This window comes from Sapajus apella, unplaced genomic scaffold (genome assembly GCF_009761245.1).
Source record: "Sapajus apella isolate SASKATOON/1434 unplaced genomic scaffold, GSC_monkey_1.0 scaffold4, whole genome shotgun sequence".
Taxonomy (NCBI): domain Eukaryota; kingdom Metazoa; phylum Chordata; class Mammalia; order Primates; family Cebidae; genus Sapajus; species Sapajus apella.
This window is the reverse complement of record NW_022436944.1, coordinates 52,342,351-52,362,800: the sequence shown is the minus strand read 5'-3', so window position 1 is coordinate 52,362,800 and position 20,450 is coordinate 52,342,351. Positions and strand designations below refer to the sequence as shown.

At 44.2% G+C, this 20,450-nt stretch overlaps 1 protein-coding gene across 4 annotated transcripts in view; it reads right to left on the bottom strand.

Moving 5' to 3' along the window:
- CNOT10 (CCR4-NOT transcription complex subunit 10) overlaps positions 1-3,278 on the bottom strand; it is a 95,074-nt gene extending 91,796 nt beyond the window's left edge. For 3 of the 4 annotated variants that reach the window (XR_004265536.1, XM_032268714.1, XM_032268722.1), the window contains exon 1: positions 2,935-3,278. Coding sequence is in view for 3 of the 4 variants with exons in the window: in XM_032268714.1 (XP_032124605.1) it covers positions 2,935-2,956 (22 nt within the window). In the remaining variant the exon portion in view is untranslated. The remainder of the gene's footprint in view (positions 1-2,934) is intronic. The other variant, XM_032268728.1, reaches the window with a different exon arrangement.
- Between the last annotated feature and the right edge of the window lie 17,172 nt (positions 3,279-20,450).

Sequence of the window (20,450 nt, the reverse complement as noted above, 5' to 3'; positions counted from 1 at the left end):
TCACGCTACCCAGGCTTGTCTCAAACTGCTGGCCTCAGGCAATCCTCTCACTTCAGCCTCCCAAAGTGCTAGGATTATAGGCATGAGCAACTGCCTCTCTTACTATTTTTCTTCAGAGTTGGTTTTTTTTTTTTGAGACAGAGTCTCACTCTGTCACCCAGCCTGGAGTTTGCAGTGGCGCAATCTTGGCTCACTGCAACCTCCACCTCCCGGGTTCAGGCAATTCTCCTGCCCCAGCCTCCCGAGTAGCTGGGATAACAGGTGAATGCCAGCATGCCCGGATAATTTTTGTATTTTTAGTAGAAATGGGGTTTCACCATGTTGGCCAGGCTGGTTTTGAACTCCTGACCTCAGATAATCCGCCTGTCTCAGCCTCCCAAAGTGCTGGGATTACAGGTGTGAGCCACCACACCTGGTCTTCTTCACAACTTGCAATCATCTTTTTTCACTTTGTTTACATGCTCATCTGTCCTTCATACTACATAAGCTCCAGGAGAACTGAGACTTTGTTTTCTTCCTGCCCAGTCCCTAAAGTAGTGCCTGGCAAAACAGGTCATTGGTGAATATTTACTGAATAAATTAATACCACAGCATTAACTTGTCTTAGGCGGTTTCTGGGCTTCCTGTCTTGCTTCAGTTAAATCCACCATTTACAACAGTCAATGTGATCAGGTCACTCACTTTAAGTCCTTTCATGACCCTTTTTTTCTTACCTAATGATGAACACACACACACAAGACCATCTGTGACAAAGATCCTGACCTCATGAGCTCAGAGAGAAAGCGGCATGTAAGACAGACTTTGAATGAGTAACGTGTTCACCAGATGGAGAAGACAAAGGACATTACAGCCCAGAAGCTCAAAAAATACAATGCTTTGCAACAGTAATTTCTGATATAAAGAACTGAGTGGGTTGATACAGAAAAACCAGCTGGAAATAGATTTTGAAGATGTCCACAAACCGCATTAAAGAGTGAGGACTTAAAAAGAGAAAGAAAAAATAATAAAAATTAAATAAAAAGCATGATGACTTAATGCCCAAAGCACGTACAGTCTTAGAAAGTTTATAGGAAGGGGAATAACATGATTCAATGAATGCCTTAAGGGATAAAAGAAGTGGGGGGGCTGCAGTGAGGAAAATGGATGGGATAGGAAGAGACTAGAGACAAACACCAGTGAGAAGACTACTTAACGTGACATAGACCATATTAAAAGATAAAGGCCAAAAACACAGCAGTTGAGATAGAGATGAGCAGAGATTCAAGGGAGCCACACTAAACATTCATCTACTTTATATAAATTTAGCCTTATATCTAAGCAGGAAGTTTTCCTCAACATGGCCTATAAACTTAAACCAATGAAAACAACAGTCCCCTCATTACTGTGGACCTTATTCTTCAACTACACACATACACAGATCTTACCAAACAGGAGTACAACTAGGATACGTCTGTCTCCTCCAATGGACTGGGCAGCAGATCTTCAAAGGCAGGGAGTGTGTCATATCCATTATTCAACACTCAATCTTCGTGAATGAATACATGAACAAGTAGAAGGCTTTATGACTGAGGATGTGAAAACTGGATGGGCTTTATTTCTAAAAAGGTGATTTCGGGCAAGCGCAATGGTTTGAGCAAGTAAGAATGGTAAATGTGGGGAACACAGATGCTATTATAAAATAAGGAGGAAGATGTTGGCCCCCTTGTCCAGCCTTGAACAGGCCATGCCTTTTTTTTTAACAGTCTCTCCCCCATCCACCTTTCCCCTTTCCATATGGCTCATTCCCTCACTTCTTTCAGATCTCTACTCAAATATCATCTCACCAGAGGCCTTCCCTGACCAACCTCTCTAAAATTTCACAGCATATTCCTTATACCCTCTCTAGGCCTTTCCTCCATTGTTTTTCTTCTTAGAAGATTACTGAAGAGACCCTCTAATGATTTTTATTCCTCTGTACCTAAAATACAATTGGTTTAATTTCCAAGCGAGGTTTTTTTGTCAGTTATTGTGATCAGAACCTACTAAATTCCACAGGACACTGAGATTTTTTTCTTTAAATTCACTGTAAAAATTCTAAGTTCCATCACTTTTAAATCCTGTCAAGTTCTTTCCAATAAAACCTGTATGCCACAAAGAATATTAATTTCTTGCAGGGAACATTCTGGACATGGTCAGGAAATAATTTTATATTCCTTAATGGAGAAGATTCTAGGAATGGGAGCAATAATCCATAAGAAAACCATCGAGATTAAGTAATTTCAAGGAACTGGAGGAATTAGGTACCAAACACAAGATATTAGGAGCACGGACTGTAGAGAGGCAATGGGATTTTATGCCTATTTAAGTAAGTAGTTTACTTTGGGAGGCAGAGGCAGTAGGATCGCTTGTGCCCAGAAGTTCGAGATCAGCCTGGGCAACACAGTGAGACCCCCACCCATCTCCACCCCAAACAAAAAAAAATAAAAAAAAAAAAAAAAGAATGATCTTTACAAAGTTAATTCCATAGGAGTCAATGACCAGAGGAAGCCACATGTGGCCAAAACAGCCCAGGTTAATCCCAGCGTGAGCCACGCGATATTACAGGCAGATGTGTGCTCCAGCGTGACTTTCTCTTGTCTGTTTTTCCCACGAAGAAGTAGAAAAGTCTGTGAAGCGGCAAAATACATTTAAGCTTTTTGGGCCAGAGTTATTCTGGAGAGCACGGCAGAGGCGGCCAGTAGCGACTTCATACTGCACTTAAGTAAAACAACTGCTGAACCCGGGGCCCAAAGACTCACGTTAACGACAGCCGAGATAGAGGATAGGGTAAAGAAATGCACGCCCAAATTCAAGTCGCCCTGGAGTCCCCACCCGGGGCCCCGCCGCCTCTCAGAGCAGGGTCTGCCCGGCCCCGCAGGTCCCGCCGTCTCGTCGCTCGGGGTGCTGGCGCCCTACCTGCAGGCTTGTCTGCAGCCATCTTCCCGCTTCGGCTCGGGTTCTTCCCTGCAGGTGGCGTGGCCCTGACTCCCGCCGCCGGGCTGGCAGCTGCCCTGGACGTCGGAGGACAACTCTGTGCCTACCCTGGCTCCGGGTCCCCGGGTTCCGGCTTGGGGAGTGGGCAGACGGCGGGCTGAGGAAGTGACGAGAGCTAGTTCGCGTCGTCTAGCAACAGCAACAGCGTCCCCGCCCGGGCAGCGCCACAGCCTCCCGCCATACACAGCTTCCGCCCCACGGCGTCCCGGTACCCACTACTTCCGGGGGCGGTGGCCCGCCGCGCCTGGAGCGCCGGCGTGGGAACTGCTGCTGGCCCCGCCCCACGCCGACGTCTCCTCCGCGCCCCGCCCCCGGCCGGACGTGTTCTGGCTGGAATCTCTTGATGTTCGCACGGTGGACGCGACGCGCTGGGACCTACGCGCCTCTGTCTTCTGCTTATTATGATTAAAACATCGAAGTGTCAGAACTTTTTTGTCCTGCAATTTTACATAAGATTGCAATAACCACATCTGACATTTATGTCTAAGCACTGAGCCCTGCACTTGGCCTGTACTATCTCATTGATTTCTCACAACCACCCCGTGAGAGAGGCGCTGTTTAAAAAGATCCCCGTTTAAAAAGAAACGCTTTCTATTTTAGAATAGTTCTAGTTGTTCAGAAAAGTTGCAAAGATGACGCCTAGAGTTCCTGTCCCCTCACCTGGTTTCTCCGATTGTGAACATCTCAAATTATTTTACTATGGTACATTATTGATAACATCTAAGAAACCAGTTTGATTGGTGCATTGTTACTAACTAAACTACATATTTTCTTCAGACTTACCAGCTTTCTTTCAGTGTCCTTTTTGGTTTTGGTTTTTGTTCCAGGATCCTGTCCAGGACACCACATTACATTTATTCATGATGTCTTCGTAGGCCATTTTTGGCTGTGACAGTTTCTCAGATTCTTCTTGTTTTTGATGACCTTGACAGTTTTGAAGAGTTACTCCTCAGATATTTGGTGGAATGTGCCTCCATTTGGGTTTGCCCAATGTTTTTCTCATGGTTAAATTGGGGTTTGGGGTGTTTAGAAGGAAGACCACAGGCGACCGGCTATTCTTATCACATAGAATCAAGGGTACATGCTATCAAAATGACGTCACTGATCATGTTAACCTCAATTACCTCTCTGAGGTGGTGCTTGCCACTTTTCTCCACTGTGCAGTAACTTCTACTCTTCCACTCTACTTTGTAAGCAAGTTAATAAATGCAACCCACACTCAAGGTGGGAAGGAGGGGCATTCAAGCTCTACCTCCTGCAGTGGGGAGTATGTACGTAAATTATCTTCCCCAACGGAAATTTGCCTCTTCTCCCTCAGTTAGCTATCTATTCAATAATATATTTATATCAGTATGGATTCATGGATGTTTATCTTATATTGGCTACATTCAATCACTACATTATTTTGTTGCTTAAATTGTTTCAGCTTTGTTAATTGGGAGGTTTTTTCAGGTTTATACCTGTTTGTTTGTTTGTTTTGTTTTGTTTTGTTGTTGTTTTAAACTTTCTTTTTAAAAAAGTATTTGCTTTTGGCTGGGCGTGGTGGCTCCAGCCTGTAATCCCAGCACTTTGGGAGGACAAGGCAAGCAGATCACTTGAGGTCAGGAGTTCGTGACCAGCCTGGCAACATGGTGAAATCTCATCTCTACTAAAAATACAAAAATTAGCCAGCTGCGGTGGTGGGCGCCTGTAATCCCAGCTACTCGGGTGGCTGAGGCAGGAGAACTGCATGAACCCAGGAGGCGGAGGATACAGTAAGCCAAGACTGCACCGCTGCACTCCAGCCTGGGGGACAGAGCGAGACTCGGTTTCAAACAAACAAACAAACAAACAGTATTTGTTTTTTCTTAAACTTTTTAATTCAGGCTGAGATACACAAAGAAAAGGGCATGAATCATAAGTACAGCTTATTGACTTTTGATCAACTCAACACATATATGTAACTAGCACCCAGAGAAAGGACAGAGCTTTACCTGTACCTGGGAGTTTCCTTCATGCCTCTTCCCATCTCTCCACAAAGATAATCATGCTGACATTTAACACTATGGATTAGTTTCACCTGCTTTTGAACTAAATGTATGTACATTATACAATATATTTTTTAGGGTCTAGCTTCTTTTGCTCAATAGTATGAGATTCATCAACGTTGTTGAGTGAAGTTGTATTTGTTTCTCGTTGTTATATATTATAATGTTACATTATGTGAATATTCCTTAATTAATTTATTTTATTTGAGACGGAGTTTTGCTCTTGTTATCCAGGCTGGAGTGCAATGGCGAGATCTCAGCCCACCACAACCTCTGTCTCTCGGGTTCAAGCAATTCTGCCTCAGCCTCCCAAGTAGCTGGGATTACAGGCATGCGCCACCATGCCCAGCTAATTTTGTATTTGCAGTAGAGACAGGGTTTCTCCACGTTGGTCAGTCTGGTCGTGAACTTCTGACCTCAGGTGACCTGCCCACCTTGGCCTCCCAAAGTGCTGGGATTACAGACATGAGACACTGTGCCTGGCTCCTTAATTTATATATTCATTTTGTTGTTGGGCATTTGTATATTTTATCGATTTTGAATAAAGCCAATATTCACACTCTATTATGACTTCTAATGGATATGTGCCCACCATAAAAAAGCACACCTGGCCGGGCACAGTGGCTCACGCCTGTAATCCTAGCTCTTTGAAAGGCTGAGGCAGGCAGATCACCTAAGTTCAGAAGTTCAAGACCAGCCTAGGCAACAGGGTGAAACCCTGTCTCTACTAAAAAAAAAAAAAAAAAAAATAGCCAGACATTGTGTTGGGGGCCTGGGTGCCTATAATCCCAGCTACTTGGAAGGCTGAGGCAGGAGAATCGCTTGAACCCAGGAGGTGGAGGTTGCAGTGAGCTGAGATCGTGCCATTGCACTCCAGCCTGGGCAACAAGAGGGAAATTCCATCTCAAAAATATAAAAAAAAAATAATAAGAAGAAGAAATAAAAAATAAAAAGGCAAACGTGAAGTGTAGAAGGGAGCCTCTTAATAAAAAGGAATTAGGAGGAACCTCTTATAGAATCTGGGCTTGTGGTAAAGGGATTGGGGAAGCAGGAGGCCGAATTTGAATTGGATGCTGTCAGGAAGCAGGCAATTCAGTCTTGGTTTTATCTAAACAGAAGGAGGAGTAAAGCAAGCTAGAAATGTCACTGGTAAGAAAGCAGAATTGCTCATGTTAGAAGAAGGGAGTGTGTTCTCATTGTTGTGGCTGTGGAGGGCCTTGTTTCTGCCTTATCCAAAACGGTCACGGTGAAACTATCACCGAACATTGGTCATATTCTGTGAGTGCTGTGTATGTCCAGTTGGGAACCTTCTACAACATAACTATTTTTTAAAAATTTTCGGCTGGGCGCGGTGGCTCAAGCCTGTAATCCCAGCACTTTGGGAGGCCGAGGCGGGTGGATCACGAGGTCAAGAGATCGAGACCATCCTGGTCAATATGGTGAAACCCCGTCTCTACTAAAAATACAAAAAAAATTGGCTGGGCATGGTGGCGCGTGCCTGTAATCCCAGCTACCCAGGAGGCTGAGGCAGGAGAATTGCCTGAACCCAGGAGGCGGAGGTTGCGGTGAGCCGAGATCGCGCCATTGCACTCCAGCCTGGGTAACAAGAGCGAAACTCCGACTCAAAAAAAAAAAAAAAAAAAAATTTTCTTCGTCTCCCTTTCACTTTAGCACACGTGGTTACATCTTTGTTGGTTCTTATCCTCCATTTCATAGATAGGGAAACTGAGGCATGACTGTTAATCCACTTTCCCAAGCCACAAGACTGGTGAATGGCTATTATCTTAACCACTACATTCTAGACTCTAGAATTTGCTAGTATATTGAAGATATTTGTGCTCCCTTCCCTCCATTTTCAAAATCAGCAGTTCTCCCTTTTTTCAGAATCAGGCTAACATCAATGATGGAGAATTAATTCAGGGCTGGGAGGTGAAAAAACTCAGTAGGACTTTGTTCTGTCATAAACTATGGTGAGTCACTTTACCTCCAGCTAATAATGACACCGCTATCCACTCACAGTCCTTCAAACTGTATGTGGTTTGTTTGTTTTCAGACAGGTTTCGCTTTGTTACCCAGGCTGTAGTACCATGTAGTACCCATGGCTCACTGCAGCCTCTAACTCCCAGTTTCAGGTGATTCTCCCACCTTAGCCTCTCAAGTAGCTGGGACTACAGGTGCACGCCACCGCACCTGGCTAATTTTTTGTATTTTTGTTATTTTTATTTTTTTAAATATTTATTTATTTATTTTGAGACAGAATTTCTCTCTTGTCACCCAGGCTGGAGTGCAATGGTGCAATCTCAGCTCACTGCAACCTCCGCCTCCCAGGTTCAAGTGATTTTCCTGCCTCAGCCTTCCGAGTAGCTGGGATTACATGTGCATGCCACCATGCCCGGCTAACTTTTGTGTTTTTAATAGAGATGTGGTTTAATAGATGTGGTTTCTCCACATTGGCCAGCTCAGGTGATCCACCCACCGTGGCCTCCCAAAGTTCTGGGATTACAGGCATGAGCCACCGTGCCTGGCCTATATGTGGTTCTTACTGCTCGTGGAAGACTGCCTCCAGAAAATCACACAATATGTGACCTTTACATCTAGCTTCGTGGTTGACAACTCTTACCATCCCAATACGCACATGCTTCTCCTCCCTTCCGTCAGGAGGTGGAGTCGAACCCAATGTATAGCATGGTGACTACAATGAATAGTAATGTATTGTAAGGTTGGGTGTGATGATTCACACCTGTAGTCCCAGCACTTTGGGAAGCTGACTTGGATGGATCGAATGAGCTCAGGAGTTTGAGAGTAGCCTGGGTAACGTGGTGAAACCCCACCTTTACAAAAAACACACAAGTTATCCAGGTGTGGTGGTGGGTACCTGTAGTCCCAGCTATTCGGGAGGCTGAGGTGGGAGGATTGCTTGAGCGTAGGAGGCATAGGTTGCACTCCAGCCTGGGCAACAAAGCAGGACCTGTCTCAATCATAATAATGTATTGTATATGTGGAGCCTTCAAAAAGTTCATGGAAAATGTGTCTTATGAAAAAACTACGCATGGATTTCAAACTCTTTTGGCACCAGAATAAACTCATACTAACTCGTTATAGCATGTCAAAATAGGATCTAGTTTGAGGCACTAAGAAAGATAAGACATCAGTTTGAAAAGAGTCTCTTTCAGAGCAACATGAATTCTGCTAAACTTGAAGCAAGAACAAACACCAAATTTATGGTAAAGCTTGGATGGAAGAATGGTAAATAATTGATCCTTTATAAAAGGTTTATAAAGAGAATGCCCCTCACAAATCAGCAGTTTACAAATCCATAACTCGTTTTAAGAAGAGATAAGATGGCTGGGTGCAGTGGTCATGCCTGTAAACCCAGCACTTTGAGAGGCCGAGGTAGGTGGATCACTTGAGGTCAGGAGTTCAAGACCAGCCTGGCTAACATGATGAAACCTTGACTCTACTGAAAAAATACAAAAATTAGCCAGGAATGGTGGGGCATGTCTGTAGTCCCAGCTACTTGGGGGGCTGAGGCTGAAGGATCCCTTGAACCCAGGAGGTGGAGCTGCAGTGAGCCAAGAACACACCACCAAACTCCAACCTGGGTGACAGAGTGAGATTCCATCTCAAAAAAAAAAGAAGAAGAAGAAGAAAAAATGAGACGATGTTGAAAAGTGCAAAGTGGCAGATTATCCACAGCAATTTTCAAGAAAACAATATATCTTGGTTTGTGCCCTAATTGAGTAAGATGGATGATTAACAGCAGAAACAATAGCCAATACCATAGACATCTCAACTAGTTCAGCTACACAATTCTGACTAAAAAATTAAAGTTGAGCGAAGTTTCCATTCAATGGTTACTCAAACAATTGCACCCTGATCAACTGTAGACAAGCAAACGTTTCCATGGAAATTTTAAAGAAATGGGATCAAAATTCTTAAGCATTTCTTCTAGGAATTGCAACAGAAGATGAAACATGGCTTTCCCAGCACAATTTTAGAGACAAAGCATAATCAAAGCAATGGCTACCGAGGAGGGGTCCAGTCAAAGCGGAAGCACACCAGTCAAGATCAAAGATCACGGCAACAGTGACTAGGGATGTTCAAGTCATTTTGCTTGTTGACTTTCTGGAGGACCAAAGAATAATCATATCTGCTTATTATGAGAGTATTTTAAGAAAGCTAGCCAAAGCTTTACCAAAAGAAAAAAAAAAAAAAAAGGAAGAAAGAAAAAAAAGAAAAGAAAACCACACAGGAAAGCTTCACTAGAGAGTTTTTCTACACCACAATGCTCCTGCTCATTCCTCTCATCAAACAAGGACAAGTTTTTCAGCATTTCAATGGGAAATTATTAGGCATCCACCTTACAGTCATGATTTGGCTTCTTCTGACTTTTTTTCCCCCAATCTTAAAAAATCTTTTCTTTGAGAGGCTAAGGCTGGCATATCACTTGAGGTCAGGAGTTCGAGACTAGCCTGGCCAATGTGGTAAAACCCTCTCTACTAAAAACACAAAAATTAGCTGGGTGTGGTGGCACACACCTGTAATCCCAGCTACTCGGGAGGCTGAGGCACAAGAATGGCTTGAACCTGGGATGTGGAGGTTGCAGTGAGCCGAGATTTTGCCACTGCACTCCAGACTGGGCTACAGAGGGACAGTCCATCTCAAAAAAAAAAAAAAAATCTTAAAGGGCACCCATTTTCTTCAGCTAACAATGTAAAAAAGGCATGCATTGACATGGTTAAAGTCCCAGGCCCCTCAGTTCTAAATGGCTGGTAACATCATTTACAAGTAAATGAACTCAATGAAGCTTATGCTAAGAAGTAAAGTTTATCTTTTTAAATTCTATTTTTCTATGAACTTTTAAAAGTCCTGTACATGAAATTTGCTGAGAGTAGATCTCAAGTGTTCTCACCACACACAGAAATAGATGGACACACACACACACACACATACACACACACACACACACAAATGGGCCAGCCACGTGGCTTATGCCTATAATCCCAGCACTTTGGAAGGCAGAGGTAGGAGGATCACTTGAACCCAGGACTTAGAGACCAGCCTGGGCACCATAGCGAGACCCTGTCTCTACAAAAGCTTTAAAAATTAGCTAGGCATTGTCGTACACGCCTGTGGTCTCAGCTACTCAGGAGGCTGATATAAGAGGCTTACTTGAGCATGCGAGGCTGCAGTGAGCTATGATCATGCCACTGTACTTTGCACTCTAGCTTGGGTGACCGAGAAAGACTTTTCTTCCCTCCCCTCCCTCCCTCCCTCCCTCCCCCCTTCCTTCCTTCCTTCCTTCCTTCCTTCCTTCCTTCCTTCCTTCCTACCTTCCTAAATGGAGCTTCCCTCTGTTGCCCAGGCTGGAGTGCAGTGGCATGATCTTGGCTCACTGCAACCTCTGCCTCCCAGGTTCAAGCAATTCTCCAGCCTCCACTTCACAAGTAGCTGAGATTACAGGCACCTGCCACAATGCCCAGCTAATTTTATATTATTAGGAGAGATGGGTTTTCACCGTGTTGGTCAGGCTGGTCTTGAACTCCTGACCTCAGGTGATCCGCCTGCCTTGGCCTCCCAAAGTGCTGGGATTATAGGCATGAGCCATTGTGCCCCGCCTTTTTTTTTTTTTTTTTGAGATGGAATTTTGCTCTTGTCACCCAGGTTAGAGTGGAATGGCATGATCTTAGCTCACTACAACCTCTGCCTCCCGGGTTCAAGCAATCCTCCTGCCTCAGCCTCCCAAGCAGCTGGGATTACAAGCATACGCCTCCATACCCGGCTAATTTTTGTATTTTTAGTAGAGATGGTGTTTCACCATATTGACCAGGCTTGTCTCGAACGCCTGACCTCAAGTGATCCATCTGCCTCAGCCTCCCAAAGTGCTGGGATTACACGTGTGAGCCATCCTAACTGACCAGAAAGACCCTTTTTCAAAGCAAACAAACAAAAAATGGCAACTATGTGAGGTGATGGATATGCTAATCAGCTTGGCTGTGGTAATGATTTCACAATGTGTATGTATATGAAAACATCACATTGCATACCCTAAATATACGCACTTTTCATTTGTTCAGTCATACCTCAACAAAGCTGGGGGAGTGAAGAAAGGTGGTGTCAGGTTCTCCTCACCTTGAGTCTGGGTTGGCCTTGTGCTCTGACCAATGGAATGCAGCAGAAGGCATGCTGAGCCAGTGCTGGGCCTGGCCCTTAAAAGACATGACAACTTCCATTTCTCTCTCTTGGAACTCAGCTGCCATGCTGTAAGGAAGTCTGGATTGTTCTGCTGGAGAGAGAGACAGAGACAGAGACACAGAGGGAGCGAGAGAGGAGGTGTGGAGGAGAACCAAGGTGTCCCAACTGACAGCCAGCAGCACCAAGGTCCACGCATGAATCAGGCCTCCTTGAATCACCCAGCCCAATTGCCAGCTAAATACAGTCACATGAGTGATCCCAGCTACATGAAGCAGAAAACCTGCCCCGTCAACTCCTAGAATTGTGAAAAGTAATAAACCATTGTCTTTTGTGTTCTTTTATTATCTAATTTTAAAAATTATATAATTCATGTATCACGCGATTGATCCTTTTAAAGTGTAGAACGGCATGAGTTTTAGTATATTCACAAAGCTGTGCGACTATCACCACTATCTATCTAATTCAAGAACATTTTCATCCCCCGCAAAGATCTCTGTACCCATTAGTAGTCATTGTTCATTTCTCCCAGCCCCCAGCCACTAATCTGCTTTGTGTCTCATTCTGGACATCACATATAAAGAGAATCATACAATCGATATGTGACCTTTTATGTCTAGCTTTTTTTTTTTTAAACCGAGTGTCACTCTGTCACCCAGGCTGGAGTGCGGTGGTGTGATCTCAGCTCGCTGCAACCTCTGCCCCCTGGGTTCAAGTGATTCCCGTGCCTCAACCTCCTGAGTAACTGGGATTACAGGTGTGCACCACCACATCCAGCTAATTTTTGTAATTATATAATTTTTGTATTTTAAGTAGAAATGGGTTTCACTATGTTGGTCCTGAACTCCTGACCTCGTGATCTGCCTGCTTCAGCCTGCCAAAGTGCTGGGATTATAGATGTGAGCCACCGTGCCCAGCCTTGTCTAGCTTCTTCTTTTTTTTTTTTTTTTTTTTGAGACGGAGTTTTGCTCTTGTTACCCAGGCTGGAGTGCAATGGCGTGATCTCAGCTCACTGCAACCTCCGCCTCCTGGGTTCAGGCAATTCTCCTGCCTCAGCCTCCTGAGTAGCTGGGATTACAGGCACGTGCCACCATGCCCAGCTAATTTTTTGTATTTTTAGTAGAGACGGGGTTTCACCATGTTGACCAGGATGGTCTCAATCTCTTGACCTCGTGATCCACCCACCTCGGCCTCCCAAAGTGCTGGGATTACAGGCTTGAGCCACCGCGCCCGGCCCATTGTCTAGCTTCTTTAACTTGGCATAATGCTTTCAGGATTCATCCACATTGTAGCAAGTATCAGAAGTTCATTCCTTTTTATAGCTAAATAATATACCATTGTAAGAATCACATTATATGTCACATTCTGTTTATCTGTTCATCAGCTGATGGACATTTGGGTTGTTACTGTGATTCGGCTACTATGAAATAATGTTATGTAAACATTTATGTGCAAATTTTTGTATGGGCATATGCTTTCTCTTGGATATATAGCTATGAGTGAATTTTTGGGCCATAGAATAACTGTTTGATTTTTGGGGGAACTGCCAAACCATTTTCCAGTGGCTTTAGCATTTTTGTTCCCACTAGTAGTGTATGAGAATTTTTATTTCTCCACATCCTCACCAGCACTTGTTATTGTAGTTTTGATTATAGCTATCCATGGAGAATGTGAAGTGCTGCCTTATTGTGGTGGTATTGTTTTGCATTTCCCTGGTGGCTAATAACGTTGAGCTTCTCTTCATGTGCTTGTTGGCCATTTGTATATTTTCTTTGGAGAAGCATCTATTCAAGTCCTTTGCCCATTTTAAAATTGAATTATTTGTCTTCTTTTTTTAATAGCTGGGGTGTCACCTGAAGCTGGAGTGCAGTGGCGCAATCATAGCTCACTGCAACCTCAGTCCTCCCACCTCACCCTCGCAAGTAGTTGGTAGCTGGGACTACAGGCATGTGACACCACACCTGGCAGAGTTTCTACGAAAGCAGATTATTTGTCTTTTTTTTTTTTTTTTGAGACAGGGTCTCACTCTGTCATCCAGGCTACAGGGCAGTGGTGTGATCATAACTTACTGCAGCCTTGACTTCCTGGGCTTGAGCAATCCTCCCACTTCAGCCTCCTGAGTAGCTGGGGCCACAGGCATGTGCCACAATGCTAGTTAATTTTTTAATTTTTTTGTAGAGATGGGGCTCACTGTGTTGCCCAGGCTGCTCCCAAACTCCTGGGCTCAAGTGATCCTCTTGCCTCAGCCTCCCAAAGTGCTGGGATCATAGGTGTAAGCCTCTATGCTTGGCTACTATTTGTCTTTTTTTTAAAGAAATTTTATTGCCAGGCTGGTAAATCATGCCTGTAATCACAGGACTTTGGCAGGCTGAGGTGGGCAGATCACAAGGTCAGGAGTTTGAGACCAGCCTGGCCAACATAGTGAAACCCTGTCTCTACTGAAAACATAAAAAATTAGCCAGGCGTGGTGGTGGGCACCTGTAATCCCAGCTACTTGGGAGGCTGAGGCAGGAGGATCGCTTGAACCTGATAGGTGGAGGTTGCAGTGAGCCGAGATCACGCCACTGCACTCCAGCCTGGAGACACAGCAAGACTCTATCTCAAGAAAACAAACAAACATGTATTATTTCTTATTTCTTTATTTTGAAACAGGGTCTCACTCTGTCGCCCAGGCTGGAGTGCACTGGAAATACAATAGATCAGAAGGGAAGCAGTAAGTTCATGTTAGAAAGTTTGGTACTACCGCCTAGTCAGGGCTAATATATATACTAGGTGTTCATATGTATGGTCATCCTGGTTGTTTACAGCTGGATTCAATACTGAATAAGAAGTATCCGTGCCATATTAGTTGTTAACTATTTTGCAAGTCACTTCAAATCAGAGTTGCATTCACTGATTTGCCTATTTATCAACTAGCTAGGAATGTATTATGCTGGAAGTTGATTCAATAGAGAATGAAAATAAACACAGAACAATGAGGCTACAAACATTAATGAAAAGTCATATGTGTGTGTGTGTATGCATTTGAATATATATATGTATATATATATACACACACATACACATTTAGTTTGTTGTTATGATGAATGAGAGGTAGAAGGAACATAAAATATAGTTTTGAGAGTACATATTTGAAGGATGTGACCTGGACCTGGTCAGGAGGTCAGGGAGAGCCTGAGGAAGCTGAGATCTGAAGGATGGGTAGAAGTCAACAAGGTGCTGGCTGGGTGCGGCGGCTCGTGCCTCCAATCCCAGCACTTTGGGAGGCCGAGGTGGGTGGATCACCTGAGGTCAGGAGTTTGAAACCAGTCTGGCTAACATGGTGAAACTTCATCTCTACTAAAAATACAAAAATTAGCTGGGCATAGTGGCGGGCGCCTGTAACTCTAGCTACTTGGGAGGATGACGTGGGAAAATCACTCGAAACTGGGAGGTGGAAGTTGCAGTGAGCCGAGATTGTGCCACTGCACTGCAGCCTGGATGACAGAGGGAGACGCTGTCTCAAAAAAAAAAAAAAAAAAAAAAAGGAAGTTAACAAGGTGAAGGGAAAAGCAGGTGCAAAGCCCTGTGGGGAGAGGAATTTTGGTGACTGTGAGGGATGAACACATCTTTAGTGTGGCTTGAGCAGAGAGAGCAAGGGACAAGAAGGAGACCCATGAGGCAGGGAGAAGCCAGACTGCCTGGCTATATAAGCCACGTTAAAGGGCCGTATTTGTTTTCTGTCCACAAGGATAACTGTCCTTTATAACCTCATAGTCAAAATGTTTTGAAAACTGTTGTTTTTCATATATATTCTTCCCCCACTTTTTTGGGGGACAGTCACTCTGGTGTACAGTGGTGAGATGTCAGCTCATGGCAATCTCCGCCTCCTGGGGTCAAGTGATTGTCTTGCCTCGTCCTGAGTAGCTGGAACTACAGTCAAGCACCACCACACCCGACTAATTTTCGTATTTTTAGTAGAGATGGGCTTTCACCATGTTGGCCAGGCTGGTCTCGAGCTCCTGACCTCAAGTGATCCGCCTGCCTCGGACTCCCAAAGTGCTGGGATTACAGGCGTGAGCCATCGCGCCCAGCCAGAACCCTCTATTGACATGTGTCTGCACAGTTATCATGCAGAGGAAGACAAGTTACATGTAAAAAGATGATAGTTGTAATATTATCTGACAGAGCAAAATATTGGAAAATTTCTCACATGATCATTGTGAAAGAGTGGCTAAGTAACTCCATATGATGGAATACTAACTACCATGAAGGAAAAGGTAGAGAAAACAATTTAAAAGGTGAAAATATATATGAAAAACAATGGTTTTCAAAACACTGATTGTCTGGTTATATAAAGGACAGTGATCCTTGTGGACATGAATTTTACCTGTATATCGAATACCTTTGTGCCTCTGTACATGCCTAACTTGAAAACATGTGTTTGCCATTGACCACTAGGTGGTACCATATCACAAGTTATCTTACAGCCGGGGTAGGCATTTTAAAACAGGTCTCTTTATGAGAGTGTCTGATAATGTCTTCCTCAAAGCGTCAGGTTTAAACCTTTTCGGTCCAGTTCCAGTACGAAAGTAAAGAACTGAGCTGAATTACATACATAAATAACCACATAGTGAGACTGACTGGGGGTCTGTGTTCTTCCACTCGACCTGTATTTGTTGTGTCTGTGATGGATCAGCCACTGTCTTTCCGTAGAAATGTCTCTTCTCTGCCTTATTTCTGTCTGGACTACCAGATATCCCTATGCATACCATCTTTTGTTTCTTCTCCTCAGTTCAGCTGGTTCAGTCTGAGAATTTTACCAACTCTGGGTCTGCCTTCCACCTTTGCCCTTTTTTTCTTTTTTCCCCCCAAGACAGAGTCTTGCTCTGTCACCCAGGCTGGAGTGCAGTGGCACGATCTCAGCTCACTGGTCTCTGTATCCTGGGTTCAAGCAATTCTACCTCAGCCTCCTGAGTAGCTGGGATTACAGGCGCCCACCACCATGCCCAGCTAATTTTTGCATATTTTGTAGAGATGGGGTTTCACCATGTTGGTCAGTCTGGACTCATGATCTACCTGCCTTGGCCTCCAAAAGTGCTGGGATTACAGGTGTGAGTCACTGCACCTGGCCACCTTTGCCCTTTCATTTATCAATAAAACTGAAGGAAGAACAGTAGGTCCACAATAATTCTCTTCCTCAGGGAGGCACAAGGAGGCCAAGGCCTCTCTATTTATAGCAAATAATGCAATGGAAATAAACCTAGGTATCTCATCCTGCAGGTAACTTTGTATTGGATCTTTACTCCTGTTTAACTTCCTTTGGTGACTAGCCATATTTCATTAACCTTGCAAGCAGTTTGACCTTGCTCAATTGCAGGAAGTGCTGGGAAATCCCACTCAGCTGTCCCTACATCTTGTCCCAGAGCACTTGTAGACTGGTAAGTCTTGTTATCTCACTTCCTTTCATGGTAATTTCATGTCCCTCCTGATTTATTTCATTTTATTATGTTTTTGAGTCAGGGTCTCACTCTGTCGCTTAGGTTGGAGTCCAATGGCATGCTCACAGCTCTCTGCAACCTAGGGCTGCCAGGCTCAAGTGATCCTTCCATTTCATCCACCCTCTAGCTAGGATTGCAAGAATGTACCTCCATGTCCAGCTAATTTTTGTTTGTTTTTTAGAGACAGGGTTTCACCATGTTGCCTGGCTGGTCTCAAACTCCTGAACTCAAGCAACCTGCCTGCCTTGGCCTCCCGAAGTTCTGGGATTACAGGCATGAGCCACCACGCCTGGCCATATTTCATTTTTAATTGACAGATAATAATTGTATATATTTATGGAGTAAAGCATGATGTTATGATACATGAATACATTGTAGAATGATTAAATCAGGCTAATTAACATATCAATCAACTCGAATACTTATTTCTTTGTGATAAAAACACTGAAGACCAGGCGCGGTGGCTCACACCTGTAATACCAGAACTTCGGGAGGCCAAGGCAGGCAGATCACCTGAGGTCAGGAGTTCGAGACCAGCCTGACCAACATGGAGAAACTCTGTCTCTACTCAAAATACAAAATTAGCCAGGCGTGGTAGTGCATGCCTTTAATCCCAGCTACTTGGGAGGCTGAGGCAGGAGAATCACTTGAGCCCTGGAGGCAGAGGTTGCAGTGAGCTGAAATTGCACCATTGCATTCCAGTCGGGGCAACAAGAGGGAAACTCATCTCAAAAAACAAAACAAAACAAAAAAGCACTGCAAATCTCATTGAGCAGTTTTGAAAGATATAATCCACTATTATTAAGTATAGTCACCATGCCGTGGGGTAGCTCACTAGAACTTACTCTTCTCGCCACATTGAAACTTTGTGACCTTTGATGAACAGTTCTTCCTTCTCCCTCCTCTCCCTCTCTGCAGCTCCGGGAAAATCACCATTCTACTCTCTACTTCTATTAGTTACACCTGCAAGTGAGATCATTGGGTATTTGTCCTTCTGTTCCTGGCTTATTGCACTTAGCACAATGTCCCCCAGGTTCATCCAAGTTGCCACAAATGACAAAATTTTCTTTTCTTTTTCGGGGGACCGAATAGTATTTCATTGTGTATATATCTCACCGTTTTCTTTTTTTATTTTTATATTTATTTATTAATTATTATTATTATTACTATTAATTTTGAGACGGAGTTTCACTCTTGTTACCCAGGCTGGAGTGCAATGACGCGATCTTGGCTCACTGCAACCTCCACCTCCTGGGTTCAAGCAATTCTCCTGCCTCAGCCTCCTGAGTAGCTGGGACTACAGGTGCGCGCCACTTTGCCCAGCTAATTTTTGTATTTTTAGAAGAGACGGGGTTTCACCATGTTGACCAAGATGGTCTCGATCTCTGGACCTCGTGATCCACCCGCCTTGGCATCCCAAAGTGCTGGGATTATAGTCATGAGTTACCGCGCCCGGCTGTATTATTATTTTTTTGAGACAGAGTGTTGCTCTTTTTGCCCAGGCTGGAGTGCAATGGCAAGACCTTGGCTCACTGCAACCTCTGCCTCCCACGTACCAGGGATTCTTCTGTCTCAGCCTCCCAAGCAGCTAGGATTACGGCAAGTGCCACTATGCCTGGCTAACTTTTTTTGCATTTAGTGGAGATGGGGTTTCACCATGTTAGTCAGACTGGTCATCAACTCCTGACCTCAGGTGATCCACCCGCCTTGGCCTCCCAAAGTGCAGGGATTATAGTTGTGTGCCACCATGCCTGGCCTATTTTTTTAATTTTTATTTTATTGTACTTTAAGTTCTGAGATACAAGTGCAGAGCGTGCAGGTTTGTTACATAGGTATCCATGTGCCATGGTGGTTTGCTGCACCTATCAACCTGTCATCTAGGCTGTAAGCCCTGTGTGCTATTTGTCCTAATCCTCTTCCTCCCCTACCCCCACATCTCCTGGCAGGCTCTGGTGTGTGATGTTCTCCTCCCTGTGTCCATGTGTTCTCATTGTTCAACTCCCACTTATGAAAGAGACCATGTGGTGTTTGGTTTTCTGTTCCTGTGTTAGTTTGCTGAGAATGATGGTTTCTAGCTTCATCCATGTCCCTGCAAAGGACACGAACTCATTCTTTTTTATGGCTGCAAAACCATAAGAAGATATCAGCCCATACCTGTGAGAATGGCTATTATCAGAAAGACAAACGAGGGCAGGGTCAGTAGCTCAGCCTGTAATCCCAGCACTTTGGTGGGCTGAGGTGGGAGGATCGCTTGAGACCAGGAGTTCAAGACCTAGGCAACAGAGTGACACTTCATCTCTACAAAAATTTAAAAATTAGCTAGGTGCAGTGTCGTGGGCCCATGGTCCCAGCTACTCAGAAGGCTGAGGCAGGAGGATCCCTTGAGCTCAGGAGGTTTTGGTTGCAGTGAGATATGGTTGTGCCACTGCACTCCAGCCTGAGTGAAAGAAGGAGAGCCCACCTAAAAAAATAAATAAGTAAATAACAAGTGGTGGAGCAAAAGGGAACCCTTGTATGTTGTTGGTGAGAATGTAAATTAGTACAGCCACACTGGAAATCGGTATGGAGGTTCCTCAAAAAACTAAAAATGGGATGATCATATGATCCCACAATCTCACCACTGGGTATACATCCAAAGGAATTGGCCAAGCATGGTGGCTCACGCCTACAACCTCAGCACTTTGGGAAGCCGAGGCAGCAGATCACTTGAGGTTAAGAGTTTGAAGACCAGCCTGGGTAACATGGTGAAAACCTGCCTCTACTAAAAATACAAAAATTAGCCAGGCATGTGGCAGGTGCCTGTAATCCCAGCCACTTGGGAGGCTGAGGCAGGAGAATCGCTTGAATCTAGGAGGCAGAGGTTGCAATGAGCTGAGATCATGCCACTCCACTCTAGCCTGGGCAACAGAGTGAGATTCCGTCTCAAAAAAATAAGAATAAAAATAAAGCAAATGAATTGAAATCTGTATATTGCTGGGCGCAGTGGCCCAAACCAGTAATCCTAGCACTTGGGAGACCAAGGTGGGTGGATTGCTCGAGCCCAGGAGTTTGAGACCAGCCTGGGCAACATAGCAAAACCCTGTCTCTACAAAAAAAAAAAAAAAAAAGAAAAAGAAAATTAGCCAGGTGTGGTGGTGTGTACTTGTAATCCCAGCTACTCGGGAGGATAAGAAGGGAGAATCACTTGAATCTGGGAGGTGGAGGTTGCAGTGAGCCATGATCATACCATTGTACTCCAGCCTGGGTGACAGAATGAGACTCTGTCTCAAAAAATAAACATACACAGAAACAAATGAATAAATAAAAATAAAAGAAAATCTGTACATTGAAGAGATATCTTCCATGGGCATTGCAGCATTATTCACATTTGCCAAGATATGGAAATAACATCTACCGTTCTTGACTGAAAAGCCCTATCAGCCTGAAGTATCTGTCAAGGTCTCTGTACCTTACATCTGTCTTCTGTGGAGGGTTTAGCCCTGGCAAAATATTATATAGTACAGAGGATTTTTAAAAATAGTGGTTGGGAGAAAGGGATTAACAGTCTTGTTACCTTTAGTGAGAGAGAGCAGAACCCTGGTAACTAATGTGGGAGTTACTGCTGGTTTGTATTCTATTTAACGCTTTTGAGAGAAAACAGGTGAGAAACCAACAAGGTGCACAAAAATACTTAATATTAATCTACTTTTGGTTTGTGAAATTAGCAACAAATTTTGGCAGGGCATGGTGGCTCACGCCT